The sequence below is a fragment of the Monomorium pharaonis genome, chromosome 9 (assembly GCF_013373865.1).
Source record: "Monomorium pharaonis isolate MP-MQ-018 chromosome 9, ASM1337386v2, whole genome shotgun sequence".
NCBI classification, from domain to species: domain Eukaryota; kingdom Metazoa; phylum Arthropoda; class Insecta; order Hymenoptera; family Formicidae; genus Monomorium; species Monomorium pharaonis.
Window position 1 is genome coordinate 6,767,716 of NC_050475.1, and position 27,675 is coordinate 6,795,390.

The following is a 27,675-nucleotide window of genomic DNA, read 5'->3' on the forward strand; positions in this document are numbered from 1 at the left end:
TAATGGACAATCCATCTTGCCATCGCATTATATGAGAATACGTTTCAAAGGTGATATCAGTAAAAGTCAAGGTTGTAGTTGCAAGGAGCTGTAGACTAAAGATTACGTTCAGCGTTTGCATTGTGTTACTAACTAATAAATGCTGCTTTCTCAGAGTTTTAAGTTCTATCAACAAGAATTGATTTTTTTGTGTATGGCAGATCAATCTGGGAGAATATGACTCATTATTTACTACGATCTTTTGCATGCGCAGCAAATTGTCGTCAATTCTTTTGAAACAGATTTTTAATACACAAATACAATTTACATACTGCATATCCATATGAAACACAAATAAGGAAATGTACATGGCTAACACAGCGATGAAGAGATCTTGATTTTTTGAATAAAATGCACTTTCTTGCATGAATAAATAGAAAGAACATAAGATGTCTTTCATGTGGATCCAACTGGACAGTTTCTGATACGATTTTGAAGGTAGTCTCAAAGAGATCATGGCTTGTAATACACGCATTCTTGAACCGTTTAAGATATACGTAGTGATTACCATAAAACCGCCGAGTGCAAAGAAACATGTACCTTCAAGATTACTGGTTACCTCTCCAAAGTCGATTGTTTTAATAATAATAAATTTATAAAAAATTAGCAGTTCGCTAATGCAAAAGACGCAAATAATGAAGGTTGACAAAATGTAACGTAGTCTAGAAGCTTCTATCATCGAAGCATTGATCTTGTACGGAAATGTTCCGAGAATTCGGCAAATGATGAAACAAGGACACATCAAAGACTGAAAATCTGTAGCGTGAAATATCTGCCACCTTTTCCAAAATTTAATTTTTGTTTGCCTCTGGCAAGATGACCTGACCATCATCGAAGTATATATTATGCAGAATAATTTAAGTCACAAGTGACAATTTAGAAATTATTGATTACATTCTTTAAACACTTTATAGTATTTATATAATATAATAATTCTACGATAAATTATGTAATCAGTTTTTCAACGACAAGTGCACTTTATGAGTTACAACTAAAAACTGCAAACAATTGCTACTTTAAGTAGTGAAAGAGAACTGAAAGGATAATGTGTTAGGTGTAAAGTAACCATGACATTCTTCGATCGACAAATATTAATCTGAAAAAAACCATGTATAGAAGGAGCTCATTAATACTGATATAAGTCTTTTAAAGTGACATTTTCAAAAACTAAACACTGTATTAATGTTAATTACTTAATAAGAACATGATCTGCATAGATAATTAAAAAATATAATTTTAGTTTATATTTCATTTATAGCTTTTTTCTGTATTACATCTACAAGAAACGAATTTAACTTAATATATAGTTCTAATGTATATTTTAAAATAACAGAAACTTTACAATTTTGTACAAACAAATTGAAAATAGAAACAAAAGTTTTATGGAGTATTTTTTAGTAATAAGAAAAAATAAAAATAATAATGAAAAAAAATGTCTGAAAAGTATACCTCCTGTAGCAATCAATCCTTTTTTTTGCAACGCAGAACATGTAAACATTTATAATAAATCCAAGGCAACATTTTTTCACACCAAACACAATTTATTACAAATATGTATATTATAACACAGTAAGTGTAAAAATTTGATAATTAAAGTAAATCATACATAAAATATTATTTGAATATTATTTGAAATTTTCTATCATTATAAAGTGATATAAAATTTTTTAAATATTATAATACATATGATATACATATATCAAGCATAAAATACAGAGCAGCTATAATACATTCCATTTATAATAATAGAAATTTATAATAATAGAAAAGAATATTTTTACTACGTGAAAATATTAACTTTTTTATTAATAATTTTTACATATTTCTACTTATTAAGCTATTTCATAAATACTAATAGCTTTTTTATCGCAAGAATGGGATGTAACCAAGAATTGTATTAAGATTAACAGGTATGTAGTGATGCTGCCTACCATCTAAAAAAAAAATTGTAAGAATGAACAATAACGTATTAAATAATTTTGAAATAAATAATTAGCTACTTACCGCAGTGAGAAGCATCGCATCTATAGTGAGACCTTTTGCGGCAAACACATTTTCTCGGTGCAGTATTTGCATAGAAAATAGTTCCAACTGTAACATCGTAATAAGTTAATAAATAAAATAATATGTAAATGTATGGAAAAGAGAACAATGTATGATAAATAATTTGTATACATAATTATTAATCCGACTATTTAATACATAAAATGCATTAGTATGCAAGATTTTTAAAAATGTACAAATAAAATAATAATTACAAAATATACAAATTAATTTACATTTTAATACCTCGTCTTTGATTTGCTTATCGTTGGTACTATTAAGCAAATCGTGAACTGTGATGCCAATCTTAGCAGCTTGATCTTTACCGCTATCGCAAGCCCACACTATCAACACTATTTTTATAGTATAATATACAATGCACATGATGAACACCCAATTCCATAACTCTTGTTTCTCTTTCGACATGATTAAGACTATGTAAAAGTACAGATTGAAAGTAATCTCAGCGAAACTTAAGACTATGGTAGCGACGAGCTGCAAACTGAAAATTGTATTCAGCATCTGCACTGTGTCACTAACCATCAGATGTTGCTTCTTCAAGGCTTTAAGTTTCATCAGCAAGAATGGGTTTTTTTGTTCGTGGTATGTTCGCCTGAGTAGATGCGGCTTGTCATTTATTACGAGTTCTTGCACCTTTACTAAATTGTTGTTAATTTTTTTGAAACAAATTTTTAATACACAAACACAATTTATATACAACATGTCCATTTGAAATAGCAACATGCCGGTATATGTTAAATATATTGTTGATAAGATTAAATTGAGAGGCATCATAATGCAGCATATCAATCCCATGCCGACAAGGAAAAGAAAACCGAAAATATCCTTGACGTGAATTAACTTGGACAACTTTTTATACGATTCTAATGGCAATTTTGATGAGATTTCTAATACGGTCTGCAGTAAGAGCAGTCGCGGACCCCTCAAGACATACGTGACAATCACTACAAAAGTACTGAGCACAAAAAAACTGTGACGTTCGAGAGATCTAGGTACGGTTAAGGGGTGTATTGTTCCAGAAACATCCAACTGATAAATAGTAATTATTCCGCAGATACAGAAAACGCAGAATACAATGGTCGACAGAATATAACATAATTTTGAAGCCTCAAAAGTCGAATTGTTGATTCTGTACGGAAATATTCCTAGAATACGGCAGAAGGTGAAGCAAGGATACATCAAAGATTGAAAGTCCGTAGCGTAGAAGAGCCGACATCCTTTTCGCATATTGCTTTTGGCTTGTTTCTGGAATTTTAGTGATGAAACTAAGTCTGCGATCAGAGCGAAATTTTGCGGAAGAAGAACAATTTAAATATGCACAGTCTCTAAAAATTATTTATTACCTTATCAATACACTACATTAAATTTTATGAACGTAATTCCGAAAACTCTGTTTATAACTGTTATTCCTTTTTTTTTTCGATTTATATCTGACACATTTAACTTGAAAACTGCGAGTAGCTGTTGCAAGTATAGCGAGGAATGCCTTAGAGATCATATGTTAGTCATGTAGTAACCATGGCGCTCTTCGATCTGTACTTGTCACTCGCGAAGTGAACTGCATAAAGAAATTATATTTTTTTGCGTACCGACTATACATCAATTATTGTGGACATATTCAAAACAGGAGACATTATACTATCTATATATTAGAATTAATAATTCTTAAGCATTAATGATTATCCGATTCTGTATTACATATTTTTTGTGCATACAGGATGTTTAAGAATATTCTATGTATTATCATAATTCTTATTGAAAAACAATTCAATAATTTTTAGCTGAATCAAAAGTATGTTAGCATTGGTAATTATCTTCAAACTTAATATGGATAAACTTAAATAGAGAATCATGCGAGCGTATAATTATAAATTATTCATATAAATGTATTAAAATATGATATGATGAACTCTATTATCGTTTGAGAGACACGTTATGTGCTTCGGAAAATTTAGTCACATTATCATTGATGAATGAAATTTAAATGTGTATCTTTCACTAAGATCTTGTATAGAGCTGTGTTGTCATAAAAAATATAAAAGTTTTAATTAAAAAAAAAAAATTGTTATTATTTATATTTTTTTAACAATGTCAATCATACAATACAAAAGAAATGCAAGCACTGGACAGAAGCAACACGTATTTTGAATATATCATATTTCTGATTTTATAATATTTGTATCAACTGCATTGGTTAATATAATTTTAATGTAAAAATAACTAAAATATTTGATATTTAAGATATTTTTATGAATTAAAAGCTGTATACATCTTTTTTAAGTGTTTATCGCATTATATACCACACTGATAGAAAAATATATAATATTTACGACTATAATTGCATAGTAAAATAATTATAAAGTTAGAAATGTTATTTTTATAGTAATTATTACTATAATATTGGTAATAATAACTTTAATTTATATTGTTGAATAACTATAAAATATAGTTGAGGTGCCAGTGGACCATAAATTTATAGTTGGTTTAAACTATATTATAGTTCTCATAACCATAATATTAGTTTATGTAACTTATGATATGGTTGCTATAAATCAAAATTAAAATTTTTTTACACTTTTATAAAAATTTTATACACTAGTTGTAGCATAAAATGATCATTATAAGCATTTACCATAAATATATAGTTATTATTACCAATATTATAGTAATAATTACTATAAAAATGATATTTCTAACTATAATTATTTTACTATGCAATTATAGCCGTAAATATCATATATTTTTCTATCAGTGCAGCAATACATTTAAATACATAAAATATTCAAGATATATTTAATATTTAAGTTTATACACTTTTTTTCCTCTTTCTCTCTTTTTTTCATTCTCTTATTTTTCTTGAAAATTTACTGTTAAAATTTAACTTATATACATATATGTTAGTGTTACAGCATGCACAATAAATTACATACATACATAAAACATACATATGTAAAGAACTGCTTACATACATAAGAAAGTAATTTCTTTTTTATTATCTTCTTCTTTTATGGAATTACGTTATTTGTGTGATATTGATTTTCGACTTTCCATCGCAAGAATGTGATATGATAAAAAATTGTAGTAAAATGAACATATATGTTGTTATGGTACCTATCATCTGAAAGTACGATAAAAAAATTAACAAGATGCATTTTATTAATTAAAGCAAGCAAATTACTCACTTTAGCGAAAAACGCTGCGTTCACATTAAAACCTTTGGCCGAAAAAGTATTATCGAGATGTAATATTTGCAAAGAAAAGAACTGCAACTGTAATATTAGATTGCAAAACTGTTAAATATGGATCTGAAAGATACGTATTTAAGTATACTTAAATACGTATCTTTCAGATCCATATTTAACAAATAATTTTAATGTAAAAAAATTAAATTAGCTTATTTAATAATGTATTATAAAAAAATATACAAATTAAATTTTTTTTGTTATATATACGTCGAAAATGGTTCCTTTGATGTCACTTTTTTGTAAGTAGGGTCGCCAATTTTAGCACTTTTAACATTGTTGTACGGATCTTGTCCTCTAATAAATGACGTGGATCATGGCGAAAATTATTTCAACACGACTTTTTCAGCACGTTTAATTACTTCAACATTCGTACGTCATTTCGCGACACGCATATGATAACTTGCGCAAAATTGACCGATGTTTTGTTGCTTTCGCGAACCTAATCTTGGCTAACCTGTCAAATAGCGACACTCAAGGGACCACACATTGACTCACGGATAACAAGAAATACGGTATGCAACATACTACTATTACCTCATCTTTGATTTGTTCATCTTTGGTATTGTTAAGTACGTCATGAATCGTAGTGCCGATATTTTGAGCCTGATTCTTGCCAGTCTCGCAGATCCACACAAATAGTGTCATTTTTATAATCTGATACACAATGTATGTAAAAAGTATAAAATTACCGTCTTTATTAATGACCAATCCATCATGCCATCGCAATAGATGGAAATGCAGTCCAAAAATAATTGTAATAAAAGTGTAGGTTATTGTAAGAAGAAGATGCAGACTGAAGATTACATTTAGCATTTTTACTGTTTTGCTAATTATCAGATGTTGCTCTTTCATAGTTTTAAGCTTTATTATCAGGAAGGGATTTTTCTGTTTGTAGTAAATTGTTTTAGGGACATGTAGTTTATTGTTTACTATGAGTTTCTTTATACATAAAAGATTGATGTCAATTTCCTTAAAACAAGCTTTTAATATACAAACGCAATTTACGTACAACATGTCGATCTGAAAGACGAATAGAATTTTATGTGCTGCAAATATAATGCGCAACATTTGGAGTTTCTGCACGTAAATATATGTAAAAATTATGCTTGTAAGATATAGGAAACCAAAAATGTCTTTAGTATGAATTAGTCTGGATAGTTCCTGGTACGATTGCGGAGATATTTTTACGGAAATTTTCATTATAGTCTGAAGTAAGCGCATTCGAGGACTGCTGAAGATGAACGTGACGATTATCATAGAATTAGTTAATATAATAAAGCAGTTATTCTCTAAAGACGAAGTTACGATCTCAATCTTGATCTTTGTAAAAACGTTGAATTCGTAGAGGTTTACTAGTTCAACAACACATAAAGTACTGATAATTGCAACTGATATAACATAATATAGTTTTGAAACCGCGAAGATTGAATTATTAATCTTATATGGAAATGCTCCAAGAACGCGGCATATGGTAAAGCAAGGGTACATCAATGTTTGAAAATCCGTAGCGTGGAAGAGCCATTTTTTTCCCATTTTGCTTTTAGTTTTTTGAAATTTTTATAGCGTTCTGAATGCGATTAATCAAATATTATTTATGGACGAAGAATTATTTAAATTATATATCTATTATTTTTAGAATTATTAATGTCATCAATGTACCCTTTGGATTAATATTAGTATGATTACGAAAGATTTTTAAGTTTAGGCTTTTTTTTCACTGTCAAACGCGTTAATTGAAACAATTTTTCTTTTTATCCACACCTGACAAGTTCCTGTTTAATACTGAAAGCAATTACTGCAACGAGTATAACATTACTCGATCATATGTTAGTCGTAACGTAACCATGACGTTCTTCGATCTGTCATCTATGAAACAGTGTTCAATGTAATAATGTATAATCACCTCATGTACTAACAATATATTAAATTAGCCAAAATTGCGGGCACATATTTTATATAGATTAGTGATTCTTAAAGATTAATTAACAACTTTCTAATTCAGTATTGTACATTTTTAATGTGTAACACAAAGTATTGTGCATTACGAAAACATAAAATTGAAAAGTGCACTCAGTAGGTTTAAAAATTTGTGCTAATACACCTAATACACGCTATATATTTAAAAAAATATATAAATTACACGTATAACTATATCTCATCTTTGATTTTTTATCTCTAGTATTATTGAGTAAATCATAAATGGTGGTATAGATTTCTTGAGCTTGATTTTTATCAGTTTCACAGACCTACACCAGTAATGCTATCAATAAAACGTGATATATCATAATTATAAAAAGTACTTCAAAAAGATTTTTATAGAAAACAATGTATATCTTATTTTGCCAACATACAAATAGAAGTACAGTGCAAATGTGATGTTAAAAAAGATTATTAGTAGCAAGAATTTGCAAATTAAAGATTACGTTTAGCATTTGTACTGTCACTAATCATTAAATGCTATTCCCTCAGTTTTGAATTTTGTTAGAAACAAATTGATTTTTCTGTACGTTAGGGATAAACTTAGAAACGTGGTTTTGTATTATTTATTAAGAGCTTTTGCATGTACCCTAGATTATAATTGATATTCTTGAAACAGGTTTTTAATACATAAATACAATTTACATACAGTATATTTATTTGAAACATTAGCAAAACGCTGTATAATACACTGGACACTATGATGAAGCAAATCAAATAATCAAATACATATTTTTTAGAAAAATATATACATATTCCAAAGAGGATAATGATACCTAAAATGTTTTTCATGTGGGTCAATTTGGATATGTTTTGATATCGGGGGTAATTTTGAAAAAATCATTAAAGAAGTTTGTAGCAAATGCGCATGCGCGCCGCGGTATCAATATAAAATTGCTTAACACAGATTTTTCAAGAGTTCCTAGTGAAGCTTCCCAAGTTGATTTTATAAGTTAAATTGTGAATGATTATTTCGTTAAAAATGCAACAAATGCAGATAACAATGGATGACAAGACATAGCGCGGTTTAAAAATCTCGAAAGTCGAAGCGTTGAGTTTGTATAGAAGTGGTCCAAGAATTCGGCAAAAGATGAAGCAGGGATGCATTAAAGGTTGGAAGTCCGTGGCCTGCAACAGCTATCTTTTCCACACTTTGCACTTGCTGTATCTTTGGATTTTTAACTGAACATAATTAACAGAAAGGAAGATGTTAAAAATGGGCCGATTTGACCCTCGATCGTGTAAATAAAACGAATAATGTTTTTTTTTTTATAAATTCTGATCTTTTAAATACGAAAAAAATATTGTGAAGTTTGTGAGCGTTGGGGAACACCGTGAAAATTGAACAAGAAGAAGAATGTGGTAAATTGTAGAAAGGATGATGTTTTGAGCCATTACAAAACCAATATGAGTTTTTTTTTTAAGGTTGAAGAAAAGGAAGGTAGAAGAAGGTATATTTTGTGTGCGTTTGTAAGTGAAAATGTAAGCAATTAAACTTCTGATTGTGTATATAAGTGTAAGTATGTAATTACACGTTACGCAGTACGTATATGTCATATTGACAGCTGTCAAAAAATTAATTTATTATCTCAGGGTCTTAAAAAAGGATGTCTATTAGATTTTACTAAAAGTCATCATAAAGACGTTCTTTTGGCAATGTCTTAAAAACGTCTCTTTTCAGACGTGTTTTCGATGTTTTTTTAGACATGTGTGTTGTCTGGGTAGATTTTTTGATTTATTTAACATAACTTATGTTATTTTGTACACTTGCTATGATTTTGTAAACCGTATGTGAGTATGCTTTGTCCACTTCATCTTCCCAAAATTATCTTCTTTTTTCTTTCGCTTTTTTTAATATCGTTCTGTGCCGAATCCGGAAGGAGGATGCGACAAGATATTGGTTCCATTTTTTTGTTTTTCAGTTTATTGTATTTTTATTTTTATATATTTTTATTTTTTTGGTACGTTTTATTTTTCTCTTCTTTTCACACTTTAATTAAGTAGAAAATAAAAAATAAGATTAAAAGAAAATAACTTATCTTATATACACAAATCAGAGTTCTTATTCTTCAAGTTATTTGCAGATTTTTGCAAGTACCTCCGTCCCCACACTTAATTGCTTACATTTTCCTTTACAAACACACAAAACATACCTCCTTTTAACATTTTCTTTTTAACCTTTCAAAAAAACTCATACGGATGGGTTTTGTAATGGCTCAATACATCATTCAAATTTCTACAATTTATTATATTCTTGTTCAATTTTCACGGCAATTTTCAACGTCCACAAACTGAACTTTTTTTGTATTTAGGACATCAAATTCTGTAAAAAAAACACTTTTCTTTTTACTTACACGTTTGGGGAAAAAATTGTCCCATTTTTAACATTTATTTTTATAAAAAATAATAATTCACATGTAAATCAAAATCTATTATTTAAACCTAGATATTACAAAACATATTAGAATTAATATATATGTGATTACCAGAACATTTTTTATAAATTTAATCTCGACGTACCAAGTATATTCTATTAAAATATATATATGTACATAAAATGCGCGCGCGCGTATGTGTGTGTGTGTGTGTGTGTAAATACCTGTACATGTACGTAAGAAAGTAATTTTTTTTTATTATCTATTTTCTTTCATGAAATTACAATGCTTATGTAATATTGATTTTCGACTTTCCATCGCAAGAATGTGATATGATAAAAAATTGTAGTAAAATGAACATATATGTTGTTATGGTACCTATCATCTGAAAGCAAGATAAAAAAATTAACAAGATATGTTTTATTAATTAAAGCAAGCAAGTTACTTACACTAGCGAAAAACGTTGCGTCCACGTTAAAACCTTTGGCGGAAAAGGTATTATCGAGATGCAATACTTGCAAGGAAAACAACTGCAACTGTAACATTAGATTGCAGAACTATTAAGTGTGGATATGAGGGGTATGTATTTATACTGAAATAATTTTAATGTGCAAATATTACATTAGTATATAATATAACGTATTATAAGAAAAATATACAAATTAAACTACTTTTTTGTTATATATGCGTCGAAAGTGGTTTTGTTCGTATTACTTTTTTATAAGTAAAGTCGCCAATTTCAGAATTTTAACATTTTTGCATAGTTCTTATTCTTAAATTGATAGTGTGAATTGTTACGGAAAATATTCCAGCACGACTTTTTCAGCATGTTTAGTCATTTCAAAATTTATATGCGCGCGCGTCATCTCGGGACACCCATATGATAACTCGCGCAAAATTGACCGATGTTTCGTTGCTTTCGTAAACTTAACCTAATCTTGGCCAACCTGTCAAATAGCGACACTCAATCGGATCACACATCGACGCACGGATAACAAGAAATACGGTATGCAATATTACTATTATTACCTCATCTTTGATTTGTTGATCTTTGGTATTGTTAAGTACGTCATGAATCGTAGTGCCGATATTTTGAGCCTGATTCTTGCCAGTCTCGCAGATCCACACAAATAGTGTCATTTTTATAATCTCATACACAATGGATGTAAAAAATGTAAAATAACCGTTTTTATCAATGACCACTATGCCGAACTCATCATGCCATCGCAATAGATGCAAATATAGTCCCAAAATAATTGCAATAAAAGTGAATGTTATTGTAAGAAGAAGATGCAGACTGAAGATTACATTTAGCACTTTTACTGTGTTGCTAATTATCAGATGTTGCTTTTTTATAGTTTTAAGCTTTATTATCAGGAAGGGATTTTTCTGTTTGTAGTAAATTGTTTTAGGAACATGTAGTTTATCGTTTACTATGAGTTTCTTTATGCATAAAAGATTGATGTCAATTTCCTTAAAACAAGCTTTTAATATACAGACGCAATTTACGTATAACATGTCGATCTGACAGATAAATAGAGTCTTGTATATTGCAAATATCATGTGCAACATTGCGATTCTCTGCACGTAAATATATGTCAAAAGTATGCTTGTAAGATATAGGGAACCAAAAATGTCCTTAGTATGAATTAATCTGGATAACTTCTGGTACGATTGCGGAGATATTTTTACGGAAATTTCCATTATAGTCTGAAGTAAGCGCATTCGGGGTCTGCTGAAGACGAACGTGACGATTATCATAGAAGTAGTTAATATAATAAAGCAGTTATTCTCAAAAGAAGAAGTTACGATCTCAAACTTGATCTTTGTAAAAACATTGAAATCGTAGAAGTTTTCTAGTTCAACAATACATAAAGTACTGATAATTGCAACTGATAAAATATAATATAGTTTTGAAACCGCGAAGATTGAATTATTAATCTTATATGGAAATGCTCCAAGAACGCGGCACATGGTAAAGCAAGGGTACATCAATGTTTGAAAATCCGTAGCGTGGAACAGCCATTTTTTTCCCATTTTGCCTTTGGTTTTTTGAAATTTTATAGGGATCTGAATGCAATTAATTAAATATTATGTATAGACGAAGAATTATTTAAATTATATATCTATAATTTTATAATTATTAATTATTAATGTTATGAATGCACTCTTTGGATTAATATTAGTATGATTACGAAAGATTTTAAGTTTAGGCTTATTTCTTTCACTGCCAAACGCGTTAATTCAAACAATTTTCCTTTTTATCCACACCTAACAAGTTCCAGTTTAATACTGCGAGCAATTACTGCAACAAGTGTAACATTACTCGATCGTATGTTAGTCGTAACGTAACCATGACGCTATTCGATCTGTCATCTGTGAAATACAGTGCTCAATGTAATAATGTATAATCACTTCATGTACTAACAATATATTAAATTAGCCAAAATTGCGGACACATATTTTATATATATTAGTGATTCTTAAAGATTAGTTAACAACTCTCTAATTCAGTATCGTACATTTTCAATGTGCAATACGAAGTATTGTGCATTACGAAAACATAAAATTGAAAAGTGCATTCAGTAAGTTTAAAAATTAGTGCTAATACACCTACACGTTATATATTTAAAAAAGTATATAAATTACACGTATAACTATATCTCATGTTTGATTTTTTTATTCCTAGTATTATTGAGTAGATCATAAATGGTGGTATAGATTTCTTGAGCTTGATTTTCATCCGTTTCACAGGCCTACACAAGTAATACTATCACTATAACGTGATATATCATCATTATTAAAAATACCTCAAAAAGATTCTTATAGAAAACAATGTATATTCTATGTTGCCAACGTACAACATAGAAGTACAGTGCAAATGTGATGTTGGAAAAGATTATTAGTAGCAAGAATTTACAAACTAAAGATTACGTTCAGCATTTGTAATGTCACTCATCATTAAATGCTATTGACTCAGTTTTGAGTTTTGTTAGAAACAAATTGATTTTTTTGTACGTTAGAGATAAACACGGAAACACATGGTTTTGTATTATTTATTAAGAGCTTTTGCATGTACCTTAGGTTATAATTAATATTCTTGAAACAGGTCTTTAATATATAAGTACAATTTACGTACAGCATATTTATTTGAAACATTAGCAAAACGCTGTATAATACACTGGACACTACGATGAAGCAAATCAAATAATCAAAGGCATATATTTTATAAAAATATATACATATTCGCACAAAGAGGATAATGGTACCTAAAATGTTTTTCATGTGGGTCAATTTGGATATGTTTTGATATTGGGGATAATTTCGAAGAATTTTTTAAAAGAGTCTGTAGCAAATGCGCATTCGCGCCGCGGTATCAATAAAAAACTACTGAATATATAAACATAGATTATCTCAAGAGTTCTAGTTAAGCTTCCCAAGTTGATTTTATAAGTTAAATTGTGAATGATTATTTCGTTAAAAATGGAACGAAGATAACAATGGACAAGACATAGCGCGGTTTAAAAATCTCGAAAGTTGAAGCGTTGAGTTTGTAGAAACAGTCCGAGAATTCGGCAAAAGATGAAGCAAGGATGCATTAAAAGTTGGAAGTCCGTGGCTGCAACAACTATCTTTTCCACACTTTGCACTTGTTGTATGGATTTTAACTGAACAAAATTAACAGAAAGGAAGATGTTAAAAATGGTTTTGCCTTGGAAGGTGTAAATGAAAAGAATAGTATTTTTTATAGATTTTGACTTCCTAAATACGAAAAAAATATTGAGAAGTATGTGAGCGTTCGGGAACACCGTGAAAATTGAACAAGAAAAAGAAAGTGGTAAATTGTAGAAAGGATGGTGTATTGAGCTGAGCCATTACAAAACCCATATAAGTTTTTTTTAAGGTTGAAGAGAAGGAAGGAAGAAGAAGGTATATTTTGTGTGCGTTTGTAAGTGATAATGTAAGCAATTAAACTTCTGATTGTGTATATAAGTGTAAATATATAATTACACGTTACCTAGTACGTATATGTCATATTGACAGCTGTCAGAAAATTAACCTATTATCTCAGAGTCTTAAAAAAGGATGTCTATTAGATTTTACTAAAAGTCCTGTTAAAGACGTTTTTTCAGTAACGTCTTAAAGACATCTCTTTTAAGATGTCTTCTTGATGTCTTTAAGAAATTACCAAAAGTTGTTTTAAAGACGTCTTTTTGGCAGTGTCTTAAAAACGTCTCTTTTCAGACATCTTTTCGATGTCTTTTAGACATGTGTGTTGTCTATGTAGGTTCTTTGATTTATTTAATATAACTTATGTCATTTTGTAAACTTGCTATGATTTTGTAAACCGTATGTGAGTATGCTTTGTCCATTTTATCTTCCCAAAATTATCTTCTTTTATCTTTTGCTTCTTTTAATCTCGTTCTGAGTCGAACCTGGAACGAGGATGCGACAAGATATTGGTTCCATTTTTCTTTTTCGTTTTTTAATGTTTTGTATTTTTATTTTTATATATTTTTTTTTTGTTTATTCTATTTTTCTCTTCTTTTTCACATTTTAATTAAGTAGAAAATAAAAAATAAAATTAAAAGAAAATAACATCTTGTATACACAAATCAAAAGTTCTTATTCTTCAAGTTATTTGCAGATTTTTGCAAGTTCCTCCGTTCCCACACTTAATTGCTTACATTTTCCCTTACGAACACACACAAACATACCTTTTTTTAACTTTTTTCATTTTAATCTCCTCAAAAAACTCATACAGATGGGTTTTGTAATGGCTTAATCCATCATTCAAATTTCTACAATTTACCATATTCTTGTTCAATTTTCACGTTTCCCAACGCCCTTAATTTTGTTTTGTATTTAGGAGGTCAAAATCTGTAAAAAACACTACTTTTTTTTACTTACACCTTTGGGAGCAAAAATCGGCCGATTTTTAACATCGTCCTTTATAGAAAATGATAATTCACATGTAAATCAAAATCTATTATTTAAACCTAGATATTACAAACATATTAGAATTAATATATGTGTGATTACAAGAACATTTTTTATAAATTTAATCTTGACGTTTTTTGGTCATACCAAGCATATTCCGTTAATAATATTGCGTACATAAAACGCACGCGCGCGCGCGCGTGTGTGTGTGTGTAAATACCTGTTCATATACGTAAGAAAGTCATTTTTTCTTGATTTTCTATTTTCTTTCATGGAATAACGTTACTTATGTAATATTGATTTTCGACTTTCCATCGCAAGAATGTGATATGATAAAAAATTGTAGTAAAATAAATATATATGTTGTTATGGTACCTATCATCTGAAAGCAAGATAAAAAAATTAATAAGATATGTTTTATTAATTAAAGTAAGCAAATTACTTACACTTGCGAAAAACGTTGCGTCCACGTTAAAACCTTTGGCGGAAAAGGTATTATCGAGATGCAATATTTGCAAGGAAAACAATTGCAACTGTAATATTAGATTGCAGAATTATTAAGTATGGATATGAGGGGTATGAATTTATACTAAAATAATTTTAATGTACAAATATCACATTAATATATAATATAATGTATTATAAGAGGAAATATACAAATTAAATTACTTTTTTGTCATACCAGTGCGTCAAAAGTGGTTTCGTTCGTATTACTTTTTTATAAGTAAAGTCGCCAATTTATACATTTTAACATTTTTGCATAGTTCCTATTTTTTTATTAATAGCGTGAATCGTTACGGAAAACGTTCCAGCACGACTTTTTCAGCATGTTTAATCATTTCAATATTCGCGTCATCTCGCGACACACATATCGTGACTTTCGCAGAGTTGACCGACGCGCGACGTTTCGTTACTTTTGCGACTTAATTTTAACTAACCTATACATTTGCAACTCAAGACACTCAAGAAGCCACACATTGACGGACGGGTGACAAAAAATATGGTTATATTGGCGTAACGATTTTGTTACATATTGAACTATTATTACCTCATTTTTTATTTGTTTATTTTTGGTGTTGTTAAGTACATCATGAATCGTCATGCATATATTTTGAGCTTGATTCTTGCCAGTCTCGCACATCCACACAAGTAATGCCATTTTTATAATATGATACATCATGAATGTTAAAAATATAAGATAATCATCTTTATTCATGACCAATCCATTATTTCATTGCACTATATAGAAATACAGTCCAAAAATAATTGCAATAAAAGTTTTAATTATTGTAAGAAGAAGTTGTGGACTGAAGATTACGTTTAGCATTTTTACTGTGTTGCTAATCATAAGATGTTGCTCTTTTATAGTTTTAAGTTTTATTATTAGGAATTGTTTTTTTTGTTCGTAGTAAATTGTTTTAGGGGCACGTAGTTCATCGTTTACTATGTATTTCTTTATGCATAGTAGATTGTTGTCAATTTCTTTAAAACAAGCCTTTAAAATACAAACGCAGTTTATGTACAACATATCCATTTGAGAGACTAATAGAATCTTGTATATTGCAAATATCATGTGCAATATTTCGGTTTTTTGCATGTAAGTATATATAAAAAGTATGCTTATAAGATATAGGAAACCAAAAATATCCTTAGTATGAATTAATCTGAATAGTTCCTAGTACGATTGCGGCGATATTCTTACTGATATTTCCAATATAGTCTGAAGTAAGCGCATTCGGGGACTGCTTAAGACGAACGTGATGATTATCGTAGAGCTGGTTAATATAATAAAGCAATTATTGTCTAAAGACGAAGTTACGACTTCAAACTTGATCTTTGTAAAAATATTGAAATCATAGAAGTTTACCACTTCAAGAACACATAAAGTACTGATAATTGCAGTTGATAAAATGTAATATAGTTTTGAAGCTGCGAAGATTGAATTACTGATCTTATATGGAAATGCTCCAAGAATGCGGCATATGATAAAACATGGGTACATCAACGTTTGAAAGTCCGTAGCGTGGAAGAGCCGGTTTTGTCTCATTTTGTCTTTGATTTTTTGAAATTTTTATAAGGTTATAGATCTCTGAATGCGATTATTGAAGTACCATGTATGGACGAAAAATTATTTAAATTATATAAATATTATCATGTGATTAAATTATTAATCGGTAATGTTGAGAATGCATTCTTTGATTTAATATGATTATAAAAGATTTTTAAGTTTATCTTTTTCACTGTCAAACGCGTAAATTGAAATAAACTTTTTTATCCACACCTGACAAGTTCCAGTTTAATACTGCAAGCAATTATTGCGACGAGTGTAACATTACTCGATCATATGTTAGTCATAACGTAACCATGACGCTCTTCGACTTGTCATCTATGAAATACCACTTTAAAATTTATTGTTAAAATTTATATACATGTATATTAGTGTTACAGCATGCATAAAACATATGTATATAAAGAACTGCTTTCGTAAGGAAGTAATTTTTTTCTGATTATATATCTTCTTTTATGGAATTAAGTTATTTGTGTAATATTGATTTTCGAATTTCCATCGCAAGAATGTGATATGATGAAAAATTGTAGTAAAATGAACATATATGTTGTTATGGTACCTATCATCTGAAAGCAAGATAAAAAATTAAAAAGATACGTTTTATTAATTAAAGCAAGCAAATTACTCACTCTAGCGAAAAACGCTGCGTCCACATTAAAACCTTTGGCGGAAAAGGTATTATCAAGATGCAATATTTGCAAGGAAAACAACTGCAACTGTAATATTAGATTACAAAATTGTTAAGTACAGATCTCAGAGCAGAGATACGTATTTATTCTTAAATAATTTTAATTTGTAAAAATTACATTAGTTTATAATATAATGTATTATAAGAAAAATTTACAAATTAAATTACTTTTTTGTTATATGTGCGTTCATTTCGTGTCACTTTTTTGTAAGTAAATTCGACAATTTCAGCACTAACATTATTCCACGGTGTTTTTGTTTTCTAATAGATGACATGAATCACGACGAAAAAATATTCCAGCACGACTTTATCAGCACGTTTCATCATTTCAACATTCGTACGCGCGACATGCATATAATTCTCGTAGAATTGACCGATGTTTCGTTACTTTTGTGAACCTAATTTTCGCTAACTTGTCAATTTGTGACTCAAGACACTGAAGGGATCAAATAAACGCACGGATAACAAAAAATACGATATGCAACACAGTCTTAACGGTCTTATTATATAATGTATTATTATTACCTCATCTTTTATTTGTTTATTTTTGGTATTGTTAAGTACGTCATGAATTGTAGTGCTGATATTTTGAGCCTGATTCTTGCCAGTTTCGCAGATCCACACAAGTAGTATCATTTTTGTAATATGATATACAATGGATATTACAAATATACAATCTTTATTAATTTCCAACCCATTATGCCATCGCAATAGATGGAAATACAATCCAAAAATAATTGTAATAAAAGTGAATGTTATCGTAAGAATAAGATGCAGGCTGAAGATTACATTTAGCATTTTTACTGTGTTGCTAATTATCAGATGTTGCTCTTTCATAGTTTTAAGTTTTATTATCAGGAATGGATTTTTCTGTTTATAGTAAATTGTTCTAGGAGCATGTAGGTTACCGTCTATTACAAGTTTCTTTATGCATAGAAGATTGTTGTCAATTTCCTTAAAACAATATTTTAATATACAAACGCAATTTATGTACAACATATCTATCTGAGAGACTAATAACACTTTGTGTACTGCAAATATCAAGTGCAATATTTGGATTCCGTGCGCGTTAATATATAGAGAAAGCACGCTTATAAGATATAAGAAACCGAAGATGTCCTTGGTATGAATAAATCTGGATAGTTTCTGGTACGATTGTGGAGATAGTCTTACGGAAATTTCCATTATAGTCTGGAGTAAGCGCATTCGGTAATTGCTGAAGACGAACGTGACGATTATCATGAAATTGGTTAATATAATAAAGCAGTTATCGTGTAAAGACAGAGTTACGACCTCAAACTTGATCTTTGTAAAAACGTTGACATCATAAAAGTTTTCCAATTCGAGAACATATATAGTACTGATAATTGCAATTGATAAATAATAATATAATTTTGAAGCCACGAAGATTGAATTGCTAATCTTATATGGAAATACTCCAAGAATGCGGCATATAGTAAAGCAAGGATACATTAATGTTTGAAAGTCTGTAGCGTGGAAGAGCCATTTTTTTCTCATTTTGCCTTTAATTTTTTGAAATTTGTTTGGGGTTCTGAATATGATGAAACAAATATTATGTATGAAGAGTTATTTAAATTATATAAATATTATTCTTAGAATAATTAATTATTAATGTTATGAAAGCACTATTTTGATTAATATTGAACTAACATGATTACAAAAATTTTTTAATTTGAGTTTCTTTTTTCACTGCCAAACGCGTTAATTAAAATAAACTTTTTTTATCCACACCTGACAAGTTTCAGTTTAATACTGCGAGCAATTATTGCGACGAGTGTAACATTACTCGATCGTATGTTAGTCATAACGTAACCATGACGCTCTTCGACTTGTCATCTGTGAAATATAATGCTCAATGTAATAATTACTGCATGTACTAACAGTACATTAAATTACCCAAAATTAAGGGCACATATTTTAAGTAGATTAGTAATTCTTAGAAATTTATTAATAACTTTCTTTTTTAATTCAATATTGTACATTTTCAATGTGCTTATAGAGTGTTTGTAAAATATCTATTTTTTTATCACGACATTGAAATTTAATATTCTTTGTTTATTCGTTAAGAAAAAACATACACGTTGGCAAACTTGTACATGTGTATATGTGTTACCACAAATTTTAATAAAAAAACATTTACTGCTTTTATTTAATTCAATAATAAGCAATATTGGTCTTTTTTATGTGATATATTGATAATATGTTCAATTCAAGTAATTATACCATATATTTTTCTAAATTGATTTCAGAATTCATTATAATAACAAAATGTTCTCATAAATTTATTAGAATTTTGTGATAAATTAAATTTTTTTATCAAATAACATATCAGAGTACCATTAAATTCTATTGCACATTTTAAGAAATATTGATATAATTAATGAAATATCAAAAACTTGATGTAATGTTAATGAATCAAGTTATATGATAACGTAAAAACGATACCATTACCATGATTAGAATTAATCTAATTATTTCGAGAATAAACTAATATATTTTTTAACTAATAAGATTAATAGGTATGATAAAATTAATAGGTATAATTTATTAAATAGCTGTATAGTATCTGTCCTGTTATATTTGAGGAATATAAAATAATATATCGATATATACATTATGCAAATATTATTACAATATTTACATTGCGACTACATTGCATCTTTAGGAAAATTAAACAAATTATTATTAGTAAATAAAGTTTAAATAATAAATACAGTGCAACCTGTCTTTAGAAATTAAATATTAAATCCATTTTAAGCGTAATTATGGTTTTATTCTCGAAAGCTGATATTTTCCAGACAGAAAATAAATTAAATTAATTAAAAAATAAAATTATTTATGTGTGCAATTATTAAAAGAAATTATTCAGAAATATATTTTTTATAAATAATAAGTATGTTTAAATTATAAAATATTTTATATTGTTTCTTATTCATGGATTTTTTAAGCGATAGAAATCAATTTTTCCAATTGAAATTAATGCAGTTTTTTATACTAGTCGAAATTTAGAGTTGAAAAAAACATTTTTTCTGAGATAATATTATTATTGACATTATTTATTAGGGGAGAGTTTTTTTTAAATGTTTCAATTTATTTTTAATTTGTCTTTTATTTATCCGACCAGATATAACAAGCCTGTTAGACCGCATGATCAATTTGTACCCGCGCCTTGTTTAGTAATTAACGAGGGAAACTTGCGAACCAGAAAATTCTGATTTTAATGAAACTTGGCATAAATGTAGAGGAGGTAAATACATGAATTTAGAATTTTTTTGTTGGTGCTTAAAAACGGTTTAAAAGGGTGAAACCCTTAGATAGAGACATTTTTTCTTTTTCTCGATATATTTCGTTAATCAAACGATATAAAAAAATATTTTATACAAAAGTTTTACAATATAAACACCTCTATTTAACTATATTATTTATTTAAAAAAAGAAAATTTTTTTTAAACAATTTTTTTTAGAAAATGAATAGCATAGTTAAAGTATTTATGCTGTAAAATTTTTTTATAAAACATTTTTTGATATTTTGTTTAATTTACGAGATATATTGAAAAAGGCAAAAACTCGTCAACTTTTGAACGGTGGTTTCAACCCTTTAAACTGTTTTGAACACTAACAAAAAGTTTCTAAATTTATGTATTTATTTTTTTACATTTTATGCTAAGTTTCATTAAAATCAGAATTTTGGGTTCGCGGAGGTTCCCTTGTAAGATGGTAAGTCTACTACTTAGGATGGTACATTAGTTAGAAAAATTGTTCTATATTCTTTAGTTAGTCTTTCCAAGATAGGCGTCGAGAGCGCACGATAACTTATTTGTTTATTATAAACTCGTGCGCGTATGTATTTAATTCAATATTTTTGTTCACTGTTTCAAATATATATGTATATATTATACAAGCAGTCATACAGAAGTGTCTTTTTACGTTATACAAGCCCAACAAAGCCATTTTCGTAAAACCTTTAGTTTATTTATAGTCTTTGTTTTTTTATAGTTAACTTCTTAATTATTTTAATTAGCGCACTTGGTTTTATAATTTCTTAGTTTAAATTTATATAATTGAATTACAACTTTATTCTATCTGTAATTGCTCGACTTTTATAATTATTATAAAGTATTCTATCTTATATTCTTATGTACTTTTTGAATTACTTTTATATTTTATTCAAATACAGTACTTGTAAATTAATTAAGGTAATTATCGATATACTAATTCTTGGCAATACATTTTTATTCTGAATATTCATGCAAAAAAACGTTTATTCAATCAAAGCAAGAAATTCACAAGATATTAAATTTATTTTTGTAAAGATATGCATTAACACAAGATTTTGGAATAAAAAATGTTCTGCTTTTTAAAATAATGATAACAAAACTTTTAGAAACACTTATGGTTATATAAAATTTTTGTTTTGTTTATATTTACAGAATATATTATTTGTAGCGTAGTATTGAAGTTTAAAATATTTTACACACACACACACACACACACACAACTTCTATATGAACATAAATAAATTACAATTTTTTTTCTGATAATTTTTTTCACATAATTATCACGAATTATTTAAGTATTCCTTCACAAGAATGAGATATAATTAAGAATTGCAGTTTAATTAACATATATGTGGTTATGGTACCCACCATCTAAAATATAAGTTAAAAATTAACAAGATATACGTTATTAATGAAGAAAGTGATTAATTACTTACTCTAGCAAAAAATACTGCATCTACATTAAAAACTTTAGCGGAAAATGTATTGTTGAGATGCAATGTTTGCAAGGAAAACAACTGCAACTGTATTAGATTGCAAATTATTATAACAATATTAGATTGCAAAACTATTATGATCTGGGAGATGTGTATTTATACTTAAATGAATGTAAAAATTTTATTATAACACATAATATAAGGTATTACAAAAAACATGTAAAAATTAAATTATTTTTATTACCTCATTCTTTATTTCTTCATTTTTGGTATTGTTAAGTACGTCATGAATTGTAGTGCCTATATTTCGAGCTTGATTCTTGCCAGTCTCGCAGGCCCATACAAGTAATACAATTTTTATAATATGATGCACCACAAGTGTTGAAAATATTAAATAACTGTCTTTATTGGGATTAATGACCAACCCATTATGCCATTGTACTAGATGAAAATACAGTCCAAAAATAATTGCAATAAAAGTTAATATTACTGTGAGAAGAAGTTGCAAACTGAAGATCACGTTTAGCATTTTTACTGTGTTGCTAATCATCAGATGTTGCTCTTTTACAGTTTTAAGCTTTATTATCAGAAATGGATTTTTTTGTTTGTTGTAAATTGTTTTAGGAGCACGTAGTTTATCATTTACTACGAGTTTCTTTATGCATAGAAGATTATTGTCAATTTCCTTGAAACAAGCTTTTAATATACAAACGCAATTTATGTACAACATAGTCATCTGAAAGACTAATAGACTCGAGTGTATTCCAAATATTAAGCGCAAAATTTCAAATCCATACTTGTGGATGTGTATAAAAGTTATAATGATAACACACAAGAATCCAAAAATGTCCTTGGCATGAATTAATTTGGATAGTTTGTGGTATGATTTCGGAGATATTTTTATAGATATTTCCATTATAGTCTGGAGTAAACGCATTCGGGGATTGCTTAAGACGATCGTGACGATTATTATAGAAATAATCAATATAATGTAGCAGTTAGTCTCGAAAGACAAGGTAATGACCTCAAATTTGGTCTTGGTAAAAACATTTAAATGATAGAAATTATTCAGTTCGAGCATGCATAAAACGCTGATAAGTACTGTTGATAAAATATAATACAGTTTTGAAGCCACGAAGATTGAATTATTAATTTTATATGGAAATATTCCAAGAATGCGGCATATCATAAAACAAGGATACATCAAAGTTTGAAAGTCTGTAGCGTGAAAGATCCATCCTTTTTTCATCTCGCTTTTAATTTTTGGAAATTTTTACGATATTTAGAATTATCGAAGTGCCACTTATTGACGAACATATATCGAACTTATATAATATATATTATATTAATTATATTAAAAGTTACTAATCACATTATAAACGCACACTTTAAATTAATATTAGCGTGATGGTAAAAATATTTTTGAAGTTTATATTAATTTTTTTACTGCTAAAGATTAGTTTAATTGAACTTTTTTATCCATATCTGACGAGTTCCATTTTAGTACTGCGACAAAGAGTAAAACATTACTCGATTTTATGTTAGGCGTAAAGTCATCATGGCGTTCTTCGATCTTCGTGAAATACAGCGCTTAATATATAATTAATTAATGTATAATTGCTGTTATGTACTAAGAATACAATAAATTGCTTAAAGTAAGAGATATCGATTGCAGAATCTAACGATAAATAAATTAGTAATTTTTAATAATTAATTTACAAAAATAAAAGCAATTGAATTATTAATAAATAGCATATAAACTGTAAACAGTATGAGTTGTCCTTGGAAGTGAAATATGAAATTAATTTTAAGTATCATCCGTGAAAGGTGTATTATTACAAATAATTTATATTTATAGAATATACAATATACAATGTATTTATTTTATTTTTTAAATTTGAAACATATACATTATATATGTATAGTACACATGAACTATTCTGATAATAATCTATCAAGCGTATGTTAAAAATTACATACGTACGTAACATATTTGTACATATATATAAATAACTGTTTCCATACGTGAGAAAGTAATTTTTTTTTATCTATCTTCTTTTGTGGAATTACTTCATTTGTGTAATATTGATTTTCGACTTTTCATCGCAAGAATGTGATATGATGAAAAATTGTAGTAAAATGAACATATATGTTGTTATGGTACCTATCATCTGAAAGCAAGATAAAAAAATTTACAAGAAACATTTTATTAATTAAAGCAAGGAAATTACTCACTCTAGCGAAAAACGCTGCGTCCACATTAAAACCTTTAGCGGAAAATGTATTATCGAGATGCAGTATTTGCAAGGAAAACAACTGCAACTGTAACATTAAATTGCAAAACTGTTAAGTATGGAAAATACATATTTATATTTAAATGAATTTAATGTAATAAATGAATGAAACGTATTAATATTTAATGTGTAAAAATTACATTAGCATGTAATATAATATATTAAAAGAAAAATATATAATTTAATTTATTTTTATTACCTCATTTTTTATTTGTTTATTTTTGGTATTGTTAAGTACGTCATGAATTGTAGTACCGATATTTCGAGCTTGATTCTTGCCAGTTTCGCAAGCCCACATAAGTAACGCCATTTTTGTAACATGATGCACTATGAATGTTAAATATATGAAATAACCGTCTTTATTAATGACAAACCCATTATGCCATTGCACTAAATGGAAATACAGTCCAAAAATAGTTGCACCAAAAGTTATTGTTATTGTAAGAAGAAGTTGTGGACTGAAGATCACGTTTAGCTTTTTTACTGTGTTGCTAATCATCAGATGTTGCTCTTTCATAGTTTTAAGCTTTATTATCAGGAATGGATTTTTCTGTTTGTAGTAAATTGTTTTAGGAGCATATAGTTTATCGTTTACTACGAGTTTTTTAATATATAGAAGACTGTTTTCAATTTCCTTAAAACAAGTTTTTAATATACAAACGCAGTTTATGTACAACATATTTATCTGAAAGACTAATAGAACCGAGTATATTCCAAATATTAGTTGCAATGTTTCAAATCCATATTTGTGGATGTATATAAAAATTATAATAGTAACAAACAAGAATCCAAAGATGTCTTTGGCATGAATTAATTTGGATAGTTCCTGGTACGATTGCGGAGATATTTTCACAGAGATATCCATTATAGTCTGGAGTAAACGCATTCGGGAACTGCTTAAGACGAACGTGATGATTATTATAGAAATAATCAATATAATGTAGCAGTTATTCTCCAAAGACAAGGTAATGACCTCAAACTCGGCCTTTGTAAAAACATTTAAATGATAGAAATTTTCCAGTTCGAGCATGCATAAAACGCTGATAAGTACTGTTGATAAAATGTAGTACAGTTTTGAAATCACGAAGATTGAATTATTAATTTTATATGGAAATATTCCAAGAATGCGGCATATCATAAAACAAGGATACATCAAAGTTTGAAAGTCTGTAGCGTGAAAGATCCATCCTTTTTTCATCTCGCTTTTAATTTTTGGAAATTTTTACGATATTTAGAATTATCGAAATGCCACTTATTGACGAACATATATCGAAATTATATAATATAATATTATATTATATTAAAAGTTACTAATCACATTATAAATGCACACTTTAAATTAATATTAGAGTGATTGTAAAAATATCTTTGAAGTTTATATTAATTTTTTTACTGCTAAAGGTTAGTTTAATTGAACTTTTTTATCCATATCTGACGAGTTCCATTTTAGCACTGCGACAAAGAGTAAAACATTACTCGATGTTAGGCGTAAAGTAACCATGGTGTTCTTCGATCTTCGTGGAATACAATGCTTAATGTATAATTAATTAATGTGTAATTGCTGTTATGTACTAACAATACAATAAATTGCTTAAAATAAAAGATATCTATTGCAGAATCTAATAATATATAAATTAGTAATTTTTAATAATTTATTTACAAAAATAAAAGCAATTGAATTATTGATAAATAGAATACAAATTGCTAACGGTATGAGTCGTCCTTGATAATTAAATATAAAATTTATTTTAAATTAAAATTTTTATGTATAAGTATTATTTGTGAAAGACATGTTATAAAATAATTTATATTTACAGAAAATACAACATACAATGTATTTACAACGCAACTTTGTCTTTTAAATTTGAAACATCTTATGTATGTACGTACATAAACTATTTTTTATTAATATAGATTACTTTATTTTTTTTTGATTATTTCTTACATATAACTGGATTATTTAGATAGTATAGCATTTTCATCGCAAGAATGTGATGTAATCAAAAATTGTATTAATATTAACATATATGTTGTGATGTTACCCACTATCTAAAATAAAATAAGAAAAAATTTATTAATTACTAAAAAATTAATTAATTGATTACTTACTTTTGCAAAAAGCGACGCATCTACAGTAAGACCTTTCACCGAAAATGTATTCCCGCAATGTAATGTTTGTAAAGAAAACAACTCCAACTGCAATTTGAAATCGTAAAATAATTTAATATAGGAACGAAAACGTAAAACTGGAAAATACACTAAGTAGATTTAATGTTTAAAACTTTGTGCTAATATACCTACAGGCGAATAAATATTTTTAGAAAAATATATAAATTAAATAACTACCTCATCTTTGATTTTTTTATCTCTAGTATTATTGAGTAGATCATGAATGGTGGTATAAATTTCTTGAGCCTGATTCTTCACGGTCTCACAGGCCTCCACAAGTAATGCTATCAGTATAACGTGATATATCATAGTTGTTAAAAATACGTCAAAAAGATGCTTATCAAAAACAATGTGTACCCCATCTTGCCAGCGCACAGCATAGAAGTATAGTTCAAATGTGATGTTGGAAAAGATTAAAACTATAGTAGCAAGTATTTGCAAACTAAAGACCACGTTTAGCATTTGTACTGTGTCACTAATCATTAAATGTTGTTTCATCAAAGTTTTGAGTTTTGTTAGAAAAAAATGATTTTCCTGCATGTTAGAGATAAATATGGAAACACGTGATTTTGTATAATTTACCAAGAACCTTTCCATGTGCCCTAAATTGTAATTAATATTCTTGAAACAGGCCTTTAATATATAAATACAATTTACGTACAGCATATTCATTTGAAATATCAGTAAAACGCTGTATCATGTGAATATTACGACAAAGCAATTCAAATATTCAAATACATGTGTCTTAGAAAAATATACACATATTTGTACGAAAAGGATAACGGTACCTAAAATGTCTTTCATGTGGATCAATTTGGATAACTTTTGATATGATTTTGGAGGTAATTTCGAAGAGATCTTTAATATAGTCTGTAACAAACGCATTCGTGGTTCGCTCAAAATATGCGTTATAATCATTATAAAACTGCTAAATATATAAACACAGATGGTCTCAAGAGTTCTAATTAAGCTTCCCAAGTTGATTTTATAAATTAAATCGTGAATGATTATTCCGTTAAAAATGCAACAAATGCAGATAACGATGGACGACAAGATGTAACGCAGTTTTGAAATTTCGAA

The 27,675-nt window shown here is 28.1% G+C and overlaps 6 protein-coding genes across 9 annotated transcripts in view; 1 reads left to right on the top strand and 5 right to left on the bottom strand.

The window, feature by feature from the left end:
- The window catches only part of LOC105830687 (agrin), a 569,188-nt gene that overhangs the window by 194,184 nt on the left and 347,329 nt on the right, over positions 1-27,675 (top strand). The gene's annotated exons all lie outside the window — the stretch shown is intronic.
- LOC105834677 (putative gustatory receptor 28a) lies at positions 1,834-4,463 on the bottom strand. Its single transcript, XM_012677351.3, has 3 exons — positions 2,329-4,463; positions 2,044-2,130; positions 1,834-1,973 (listed from the first exon to the last, which is right to left on the bottom strand). Exons 1-3 carry the CDS (start codon positions 3,328-3,330, stop codon positions 1,872-1,874), a joined length of 1,191 nt encoding a protein of 396 aa, XP_012532805.3. The 5' UTR covers positions 3,331-4,463; the 3' UTR covers positions 1,834-1,871.
- LOC105836034 (putative gustatory receptor 28b) lies at positions 4,950-9,817 on the bottom strand. 2 transcript variants are annotated; one of them, XM_012679794.3, is made up of 3 exons: positions 5,883-9,817; positions 5,286-5,372; positions 5,104-5,221 (listed from the first exon to the last, which is right to left on the bottom strand). In XM_012679794.3, the coding sequence occupies exons 1-3, from the start codon at positions 6,879-6,881 to the stop codon at positions 5,117-5,119; spliced, it is 1,191 nt and encodes a 396-aa protein (XP_012535248.3). In that variant the 5' UTR covers positions 6,882-9,817; the 3' UTR covers positions 5,104-5,116. The 2 variants fall into 2 exon arrangements, with proteins under 2 accessions (XP_028047455.2, XP_012535248.3); XM_028191654.2 differs by having other exon boundaries at positions 4,950-5,372.
- LOC118647370 (putative gustatory receptor 28b) lies at positions 9,894-14,904 on the bottom strand. The gene is made up of 2 exons (XM_036292168.1): positions 10,730-14,904; positions 9,894-10,236 (listed from the first exon to the last, which is right to left on the bottom strand). The coding sequence occupies exons 1-2, from the start codon at positions 11,735-11,737 to the stop codon at positions 9,973-9,975; spliced, it is 1,272 nt and encodes a 423-aa protein (XP_036148061.1). The 5' UTR covers positions 11,738-14,904; the 3' UTR covers positions 9,894-9,972.
- Positions 15,024-19,025, bottom strand: LOC105836018. Of its 2 annotated transcripts, XM_012679770.3 has the most exons (3): positions 17,923-19,025; positions 17,339-17,425; positions 15,024-17,275 (listed from the first exon to the last, which is right to left on the bottom strand). In XM_012679770.3, exons 1-3 carry the CDS (start codon positions 18,913-18,915, stop codon positions 17,171-17,173), a joined length of 1,185 nt encoding a protein of 394 aa, XP_012535224.3. In that variant the 5' UTR covers positions 18,916-19,025; the 3' UTR covers positions 15,024-17,170. The 2 variants fall into 2 exon arrangements, with proteins under 2 accessions (XP_012535224.3, XP_036148062.1); XM_036292169.1 differs by having other exon boundaries at positions 15,024-17,425; positions 17,923-19,023.
- On the bottom strand, positions 24,185-25,655 carry LOC105836010. 2 transcript variants are annotated; one of them, XM_012679756.3, is made up of 3 exons: positions 24,626-25,655; positions 24,368-24,454; positions 24,185-24,303 (listed from the first exon to the last, which is right to left on the bottom strand). In XM_012679756.3, exons 1-3 carry the CDS (start codon positions 25,622-25,624, stop codon positions 24,199-24,201), a joined length of 1,191 nt encoding a protein of 396 aa, XP_012535210.3. In that variant the 5' UTR covers positions 25,625-25,655; the 3' UTR covers positions 24,185-24,198. The 2 variants fall into 2 exon arrangements, with proteins under 2 accessions (XP_012535210.3, XP_028047454.2); XM_028191653.2 differs by having other exon boundaries at positions 24,198-24,454.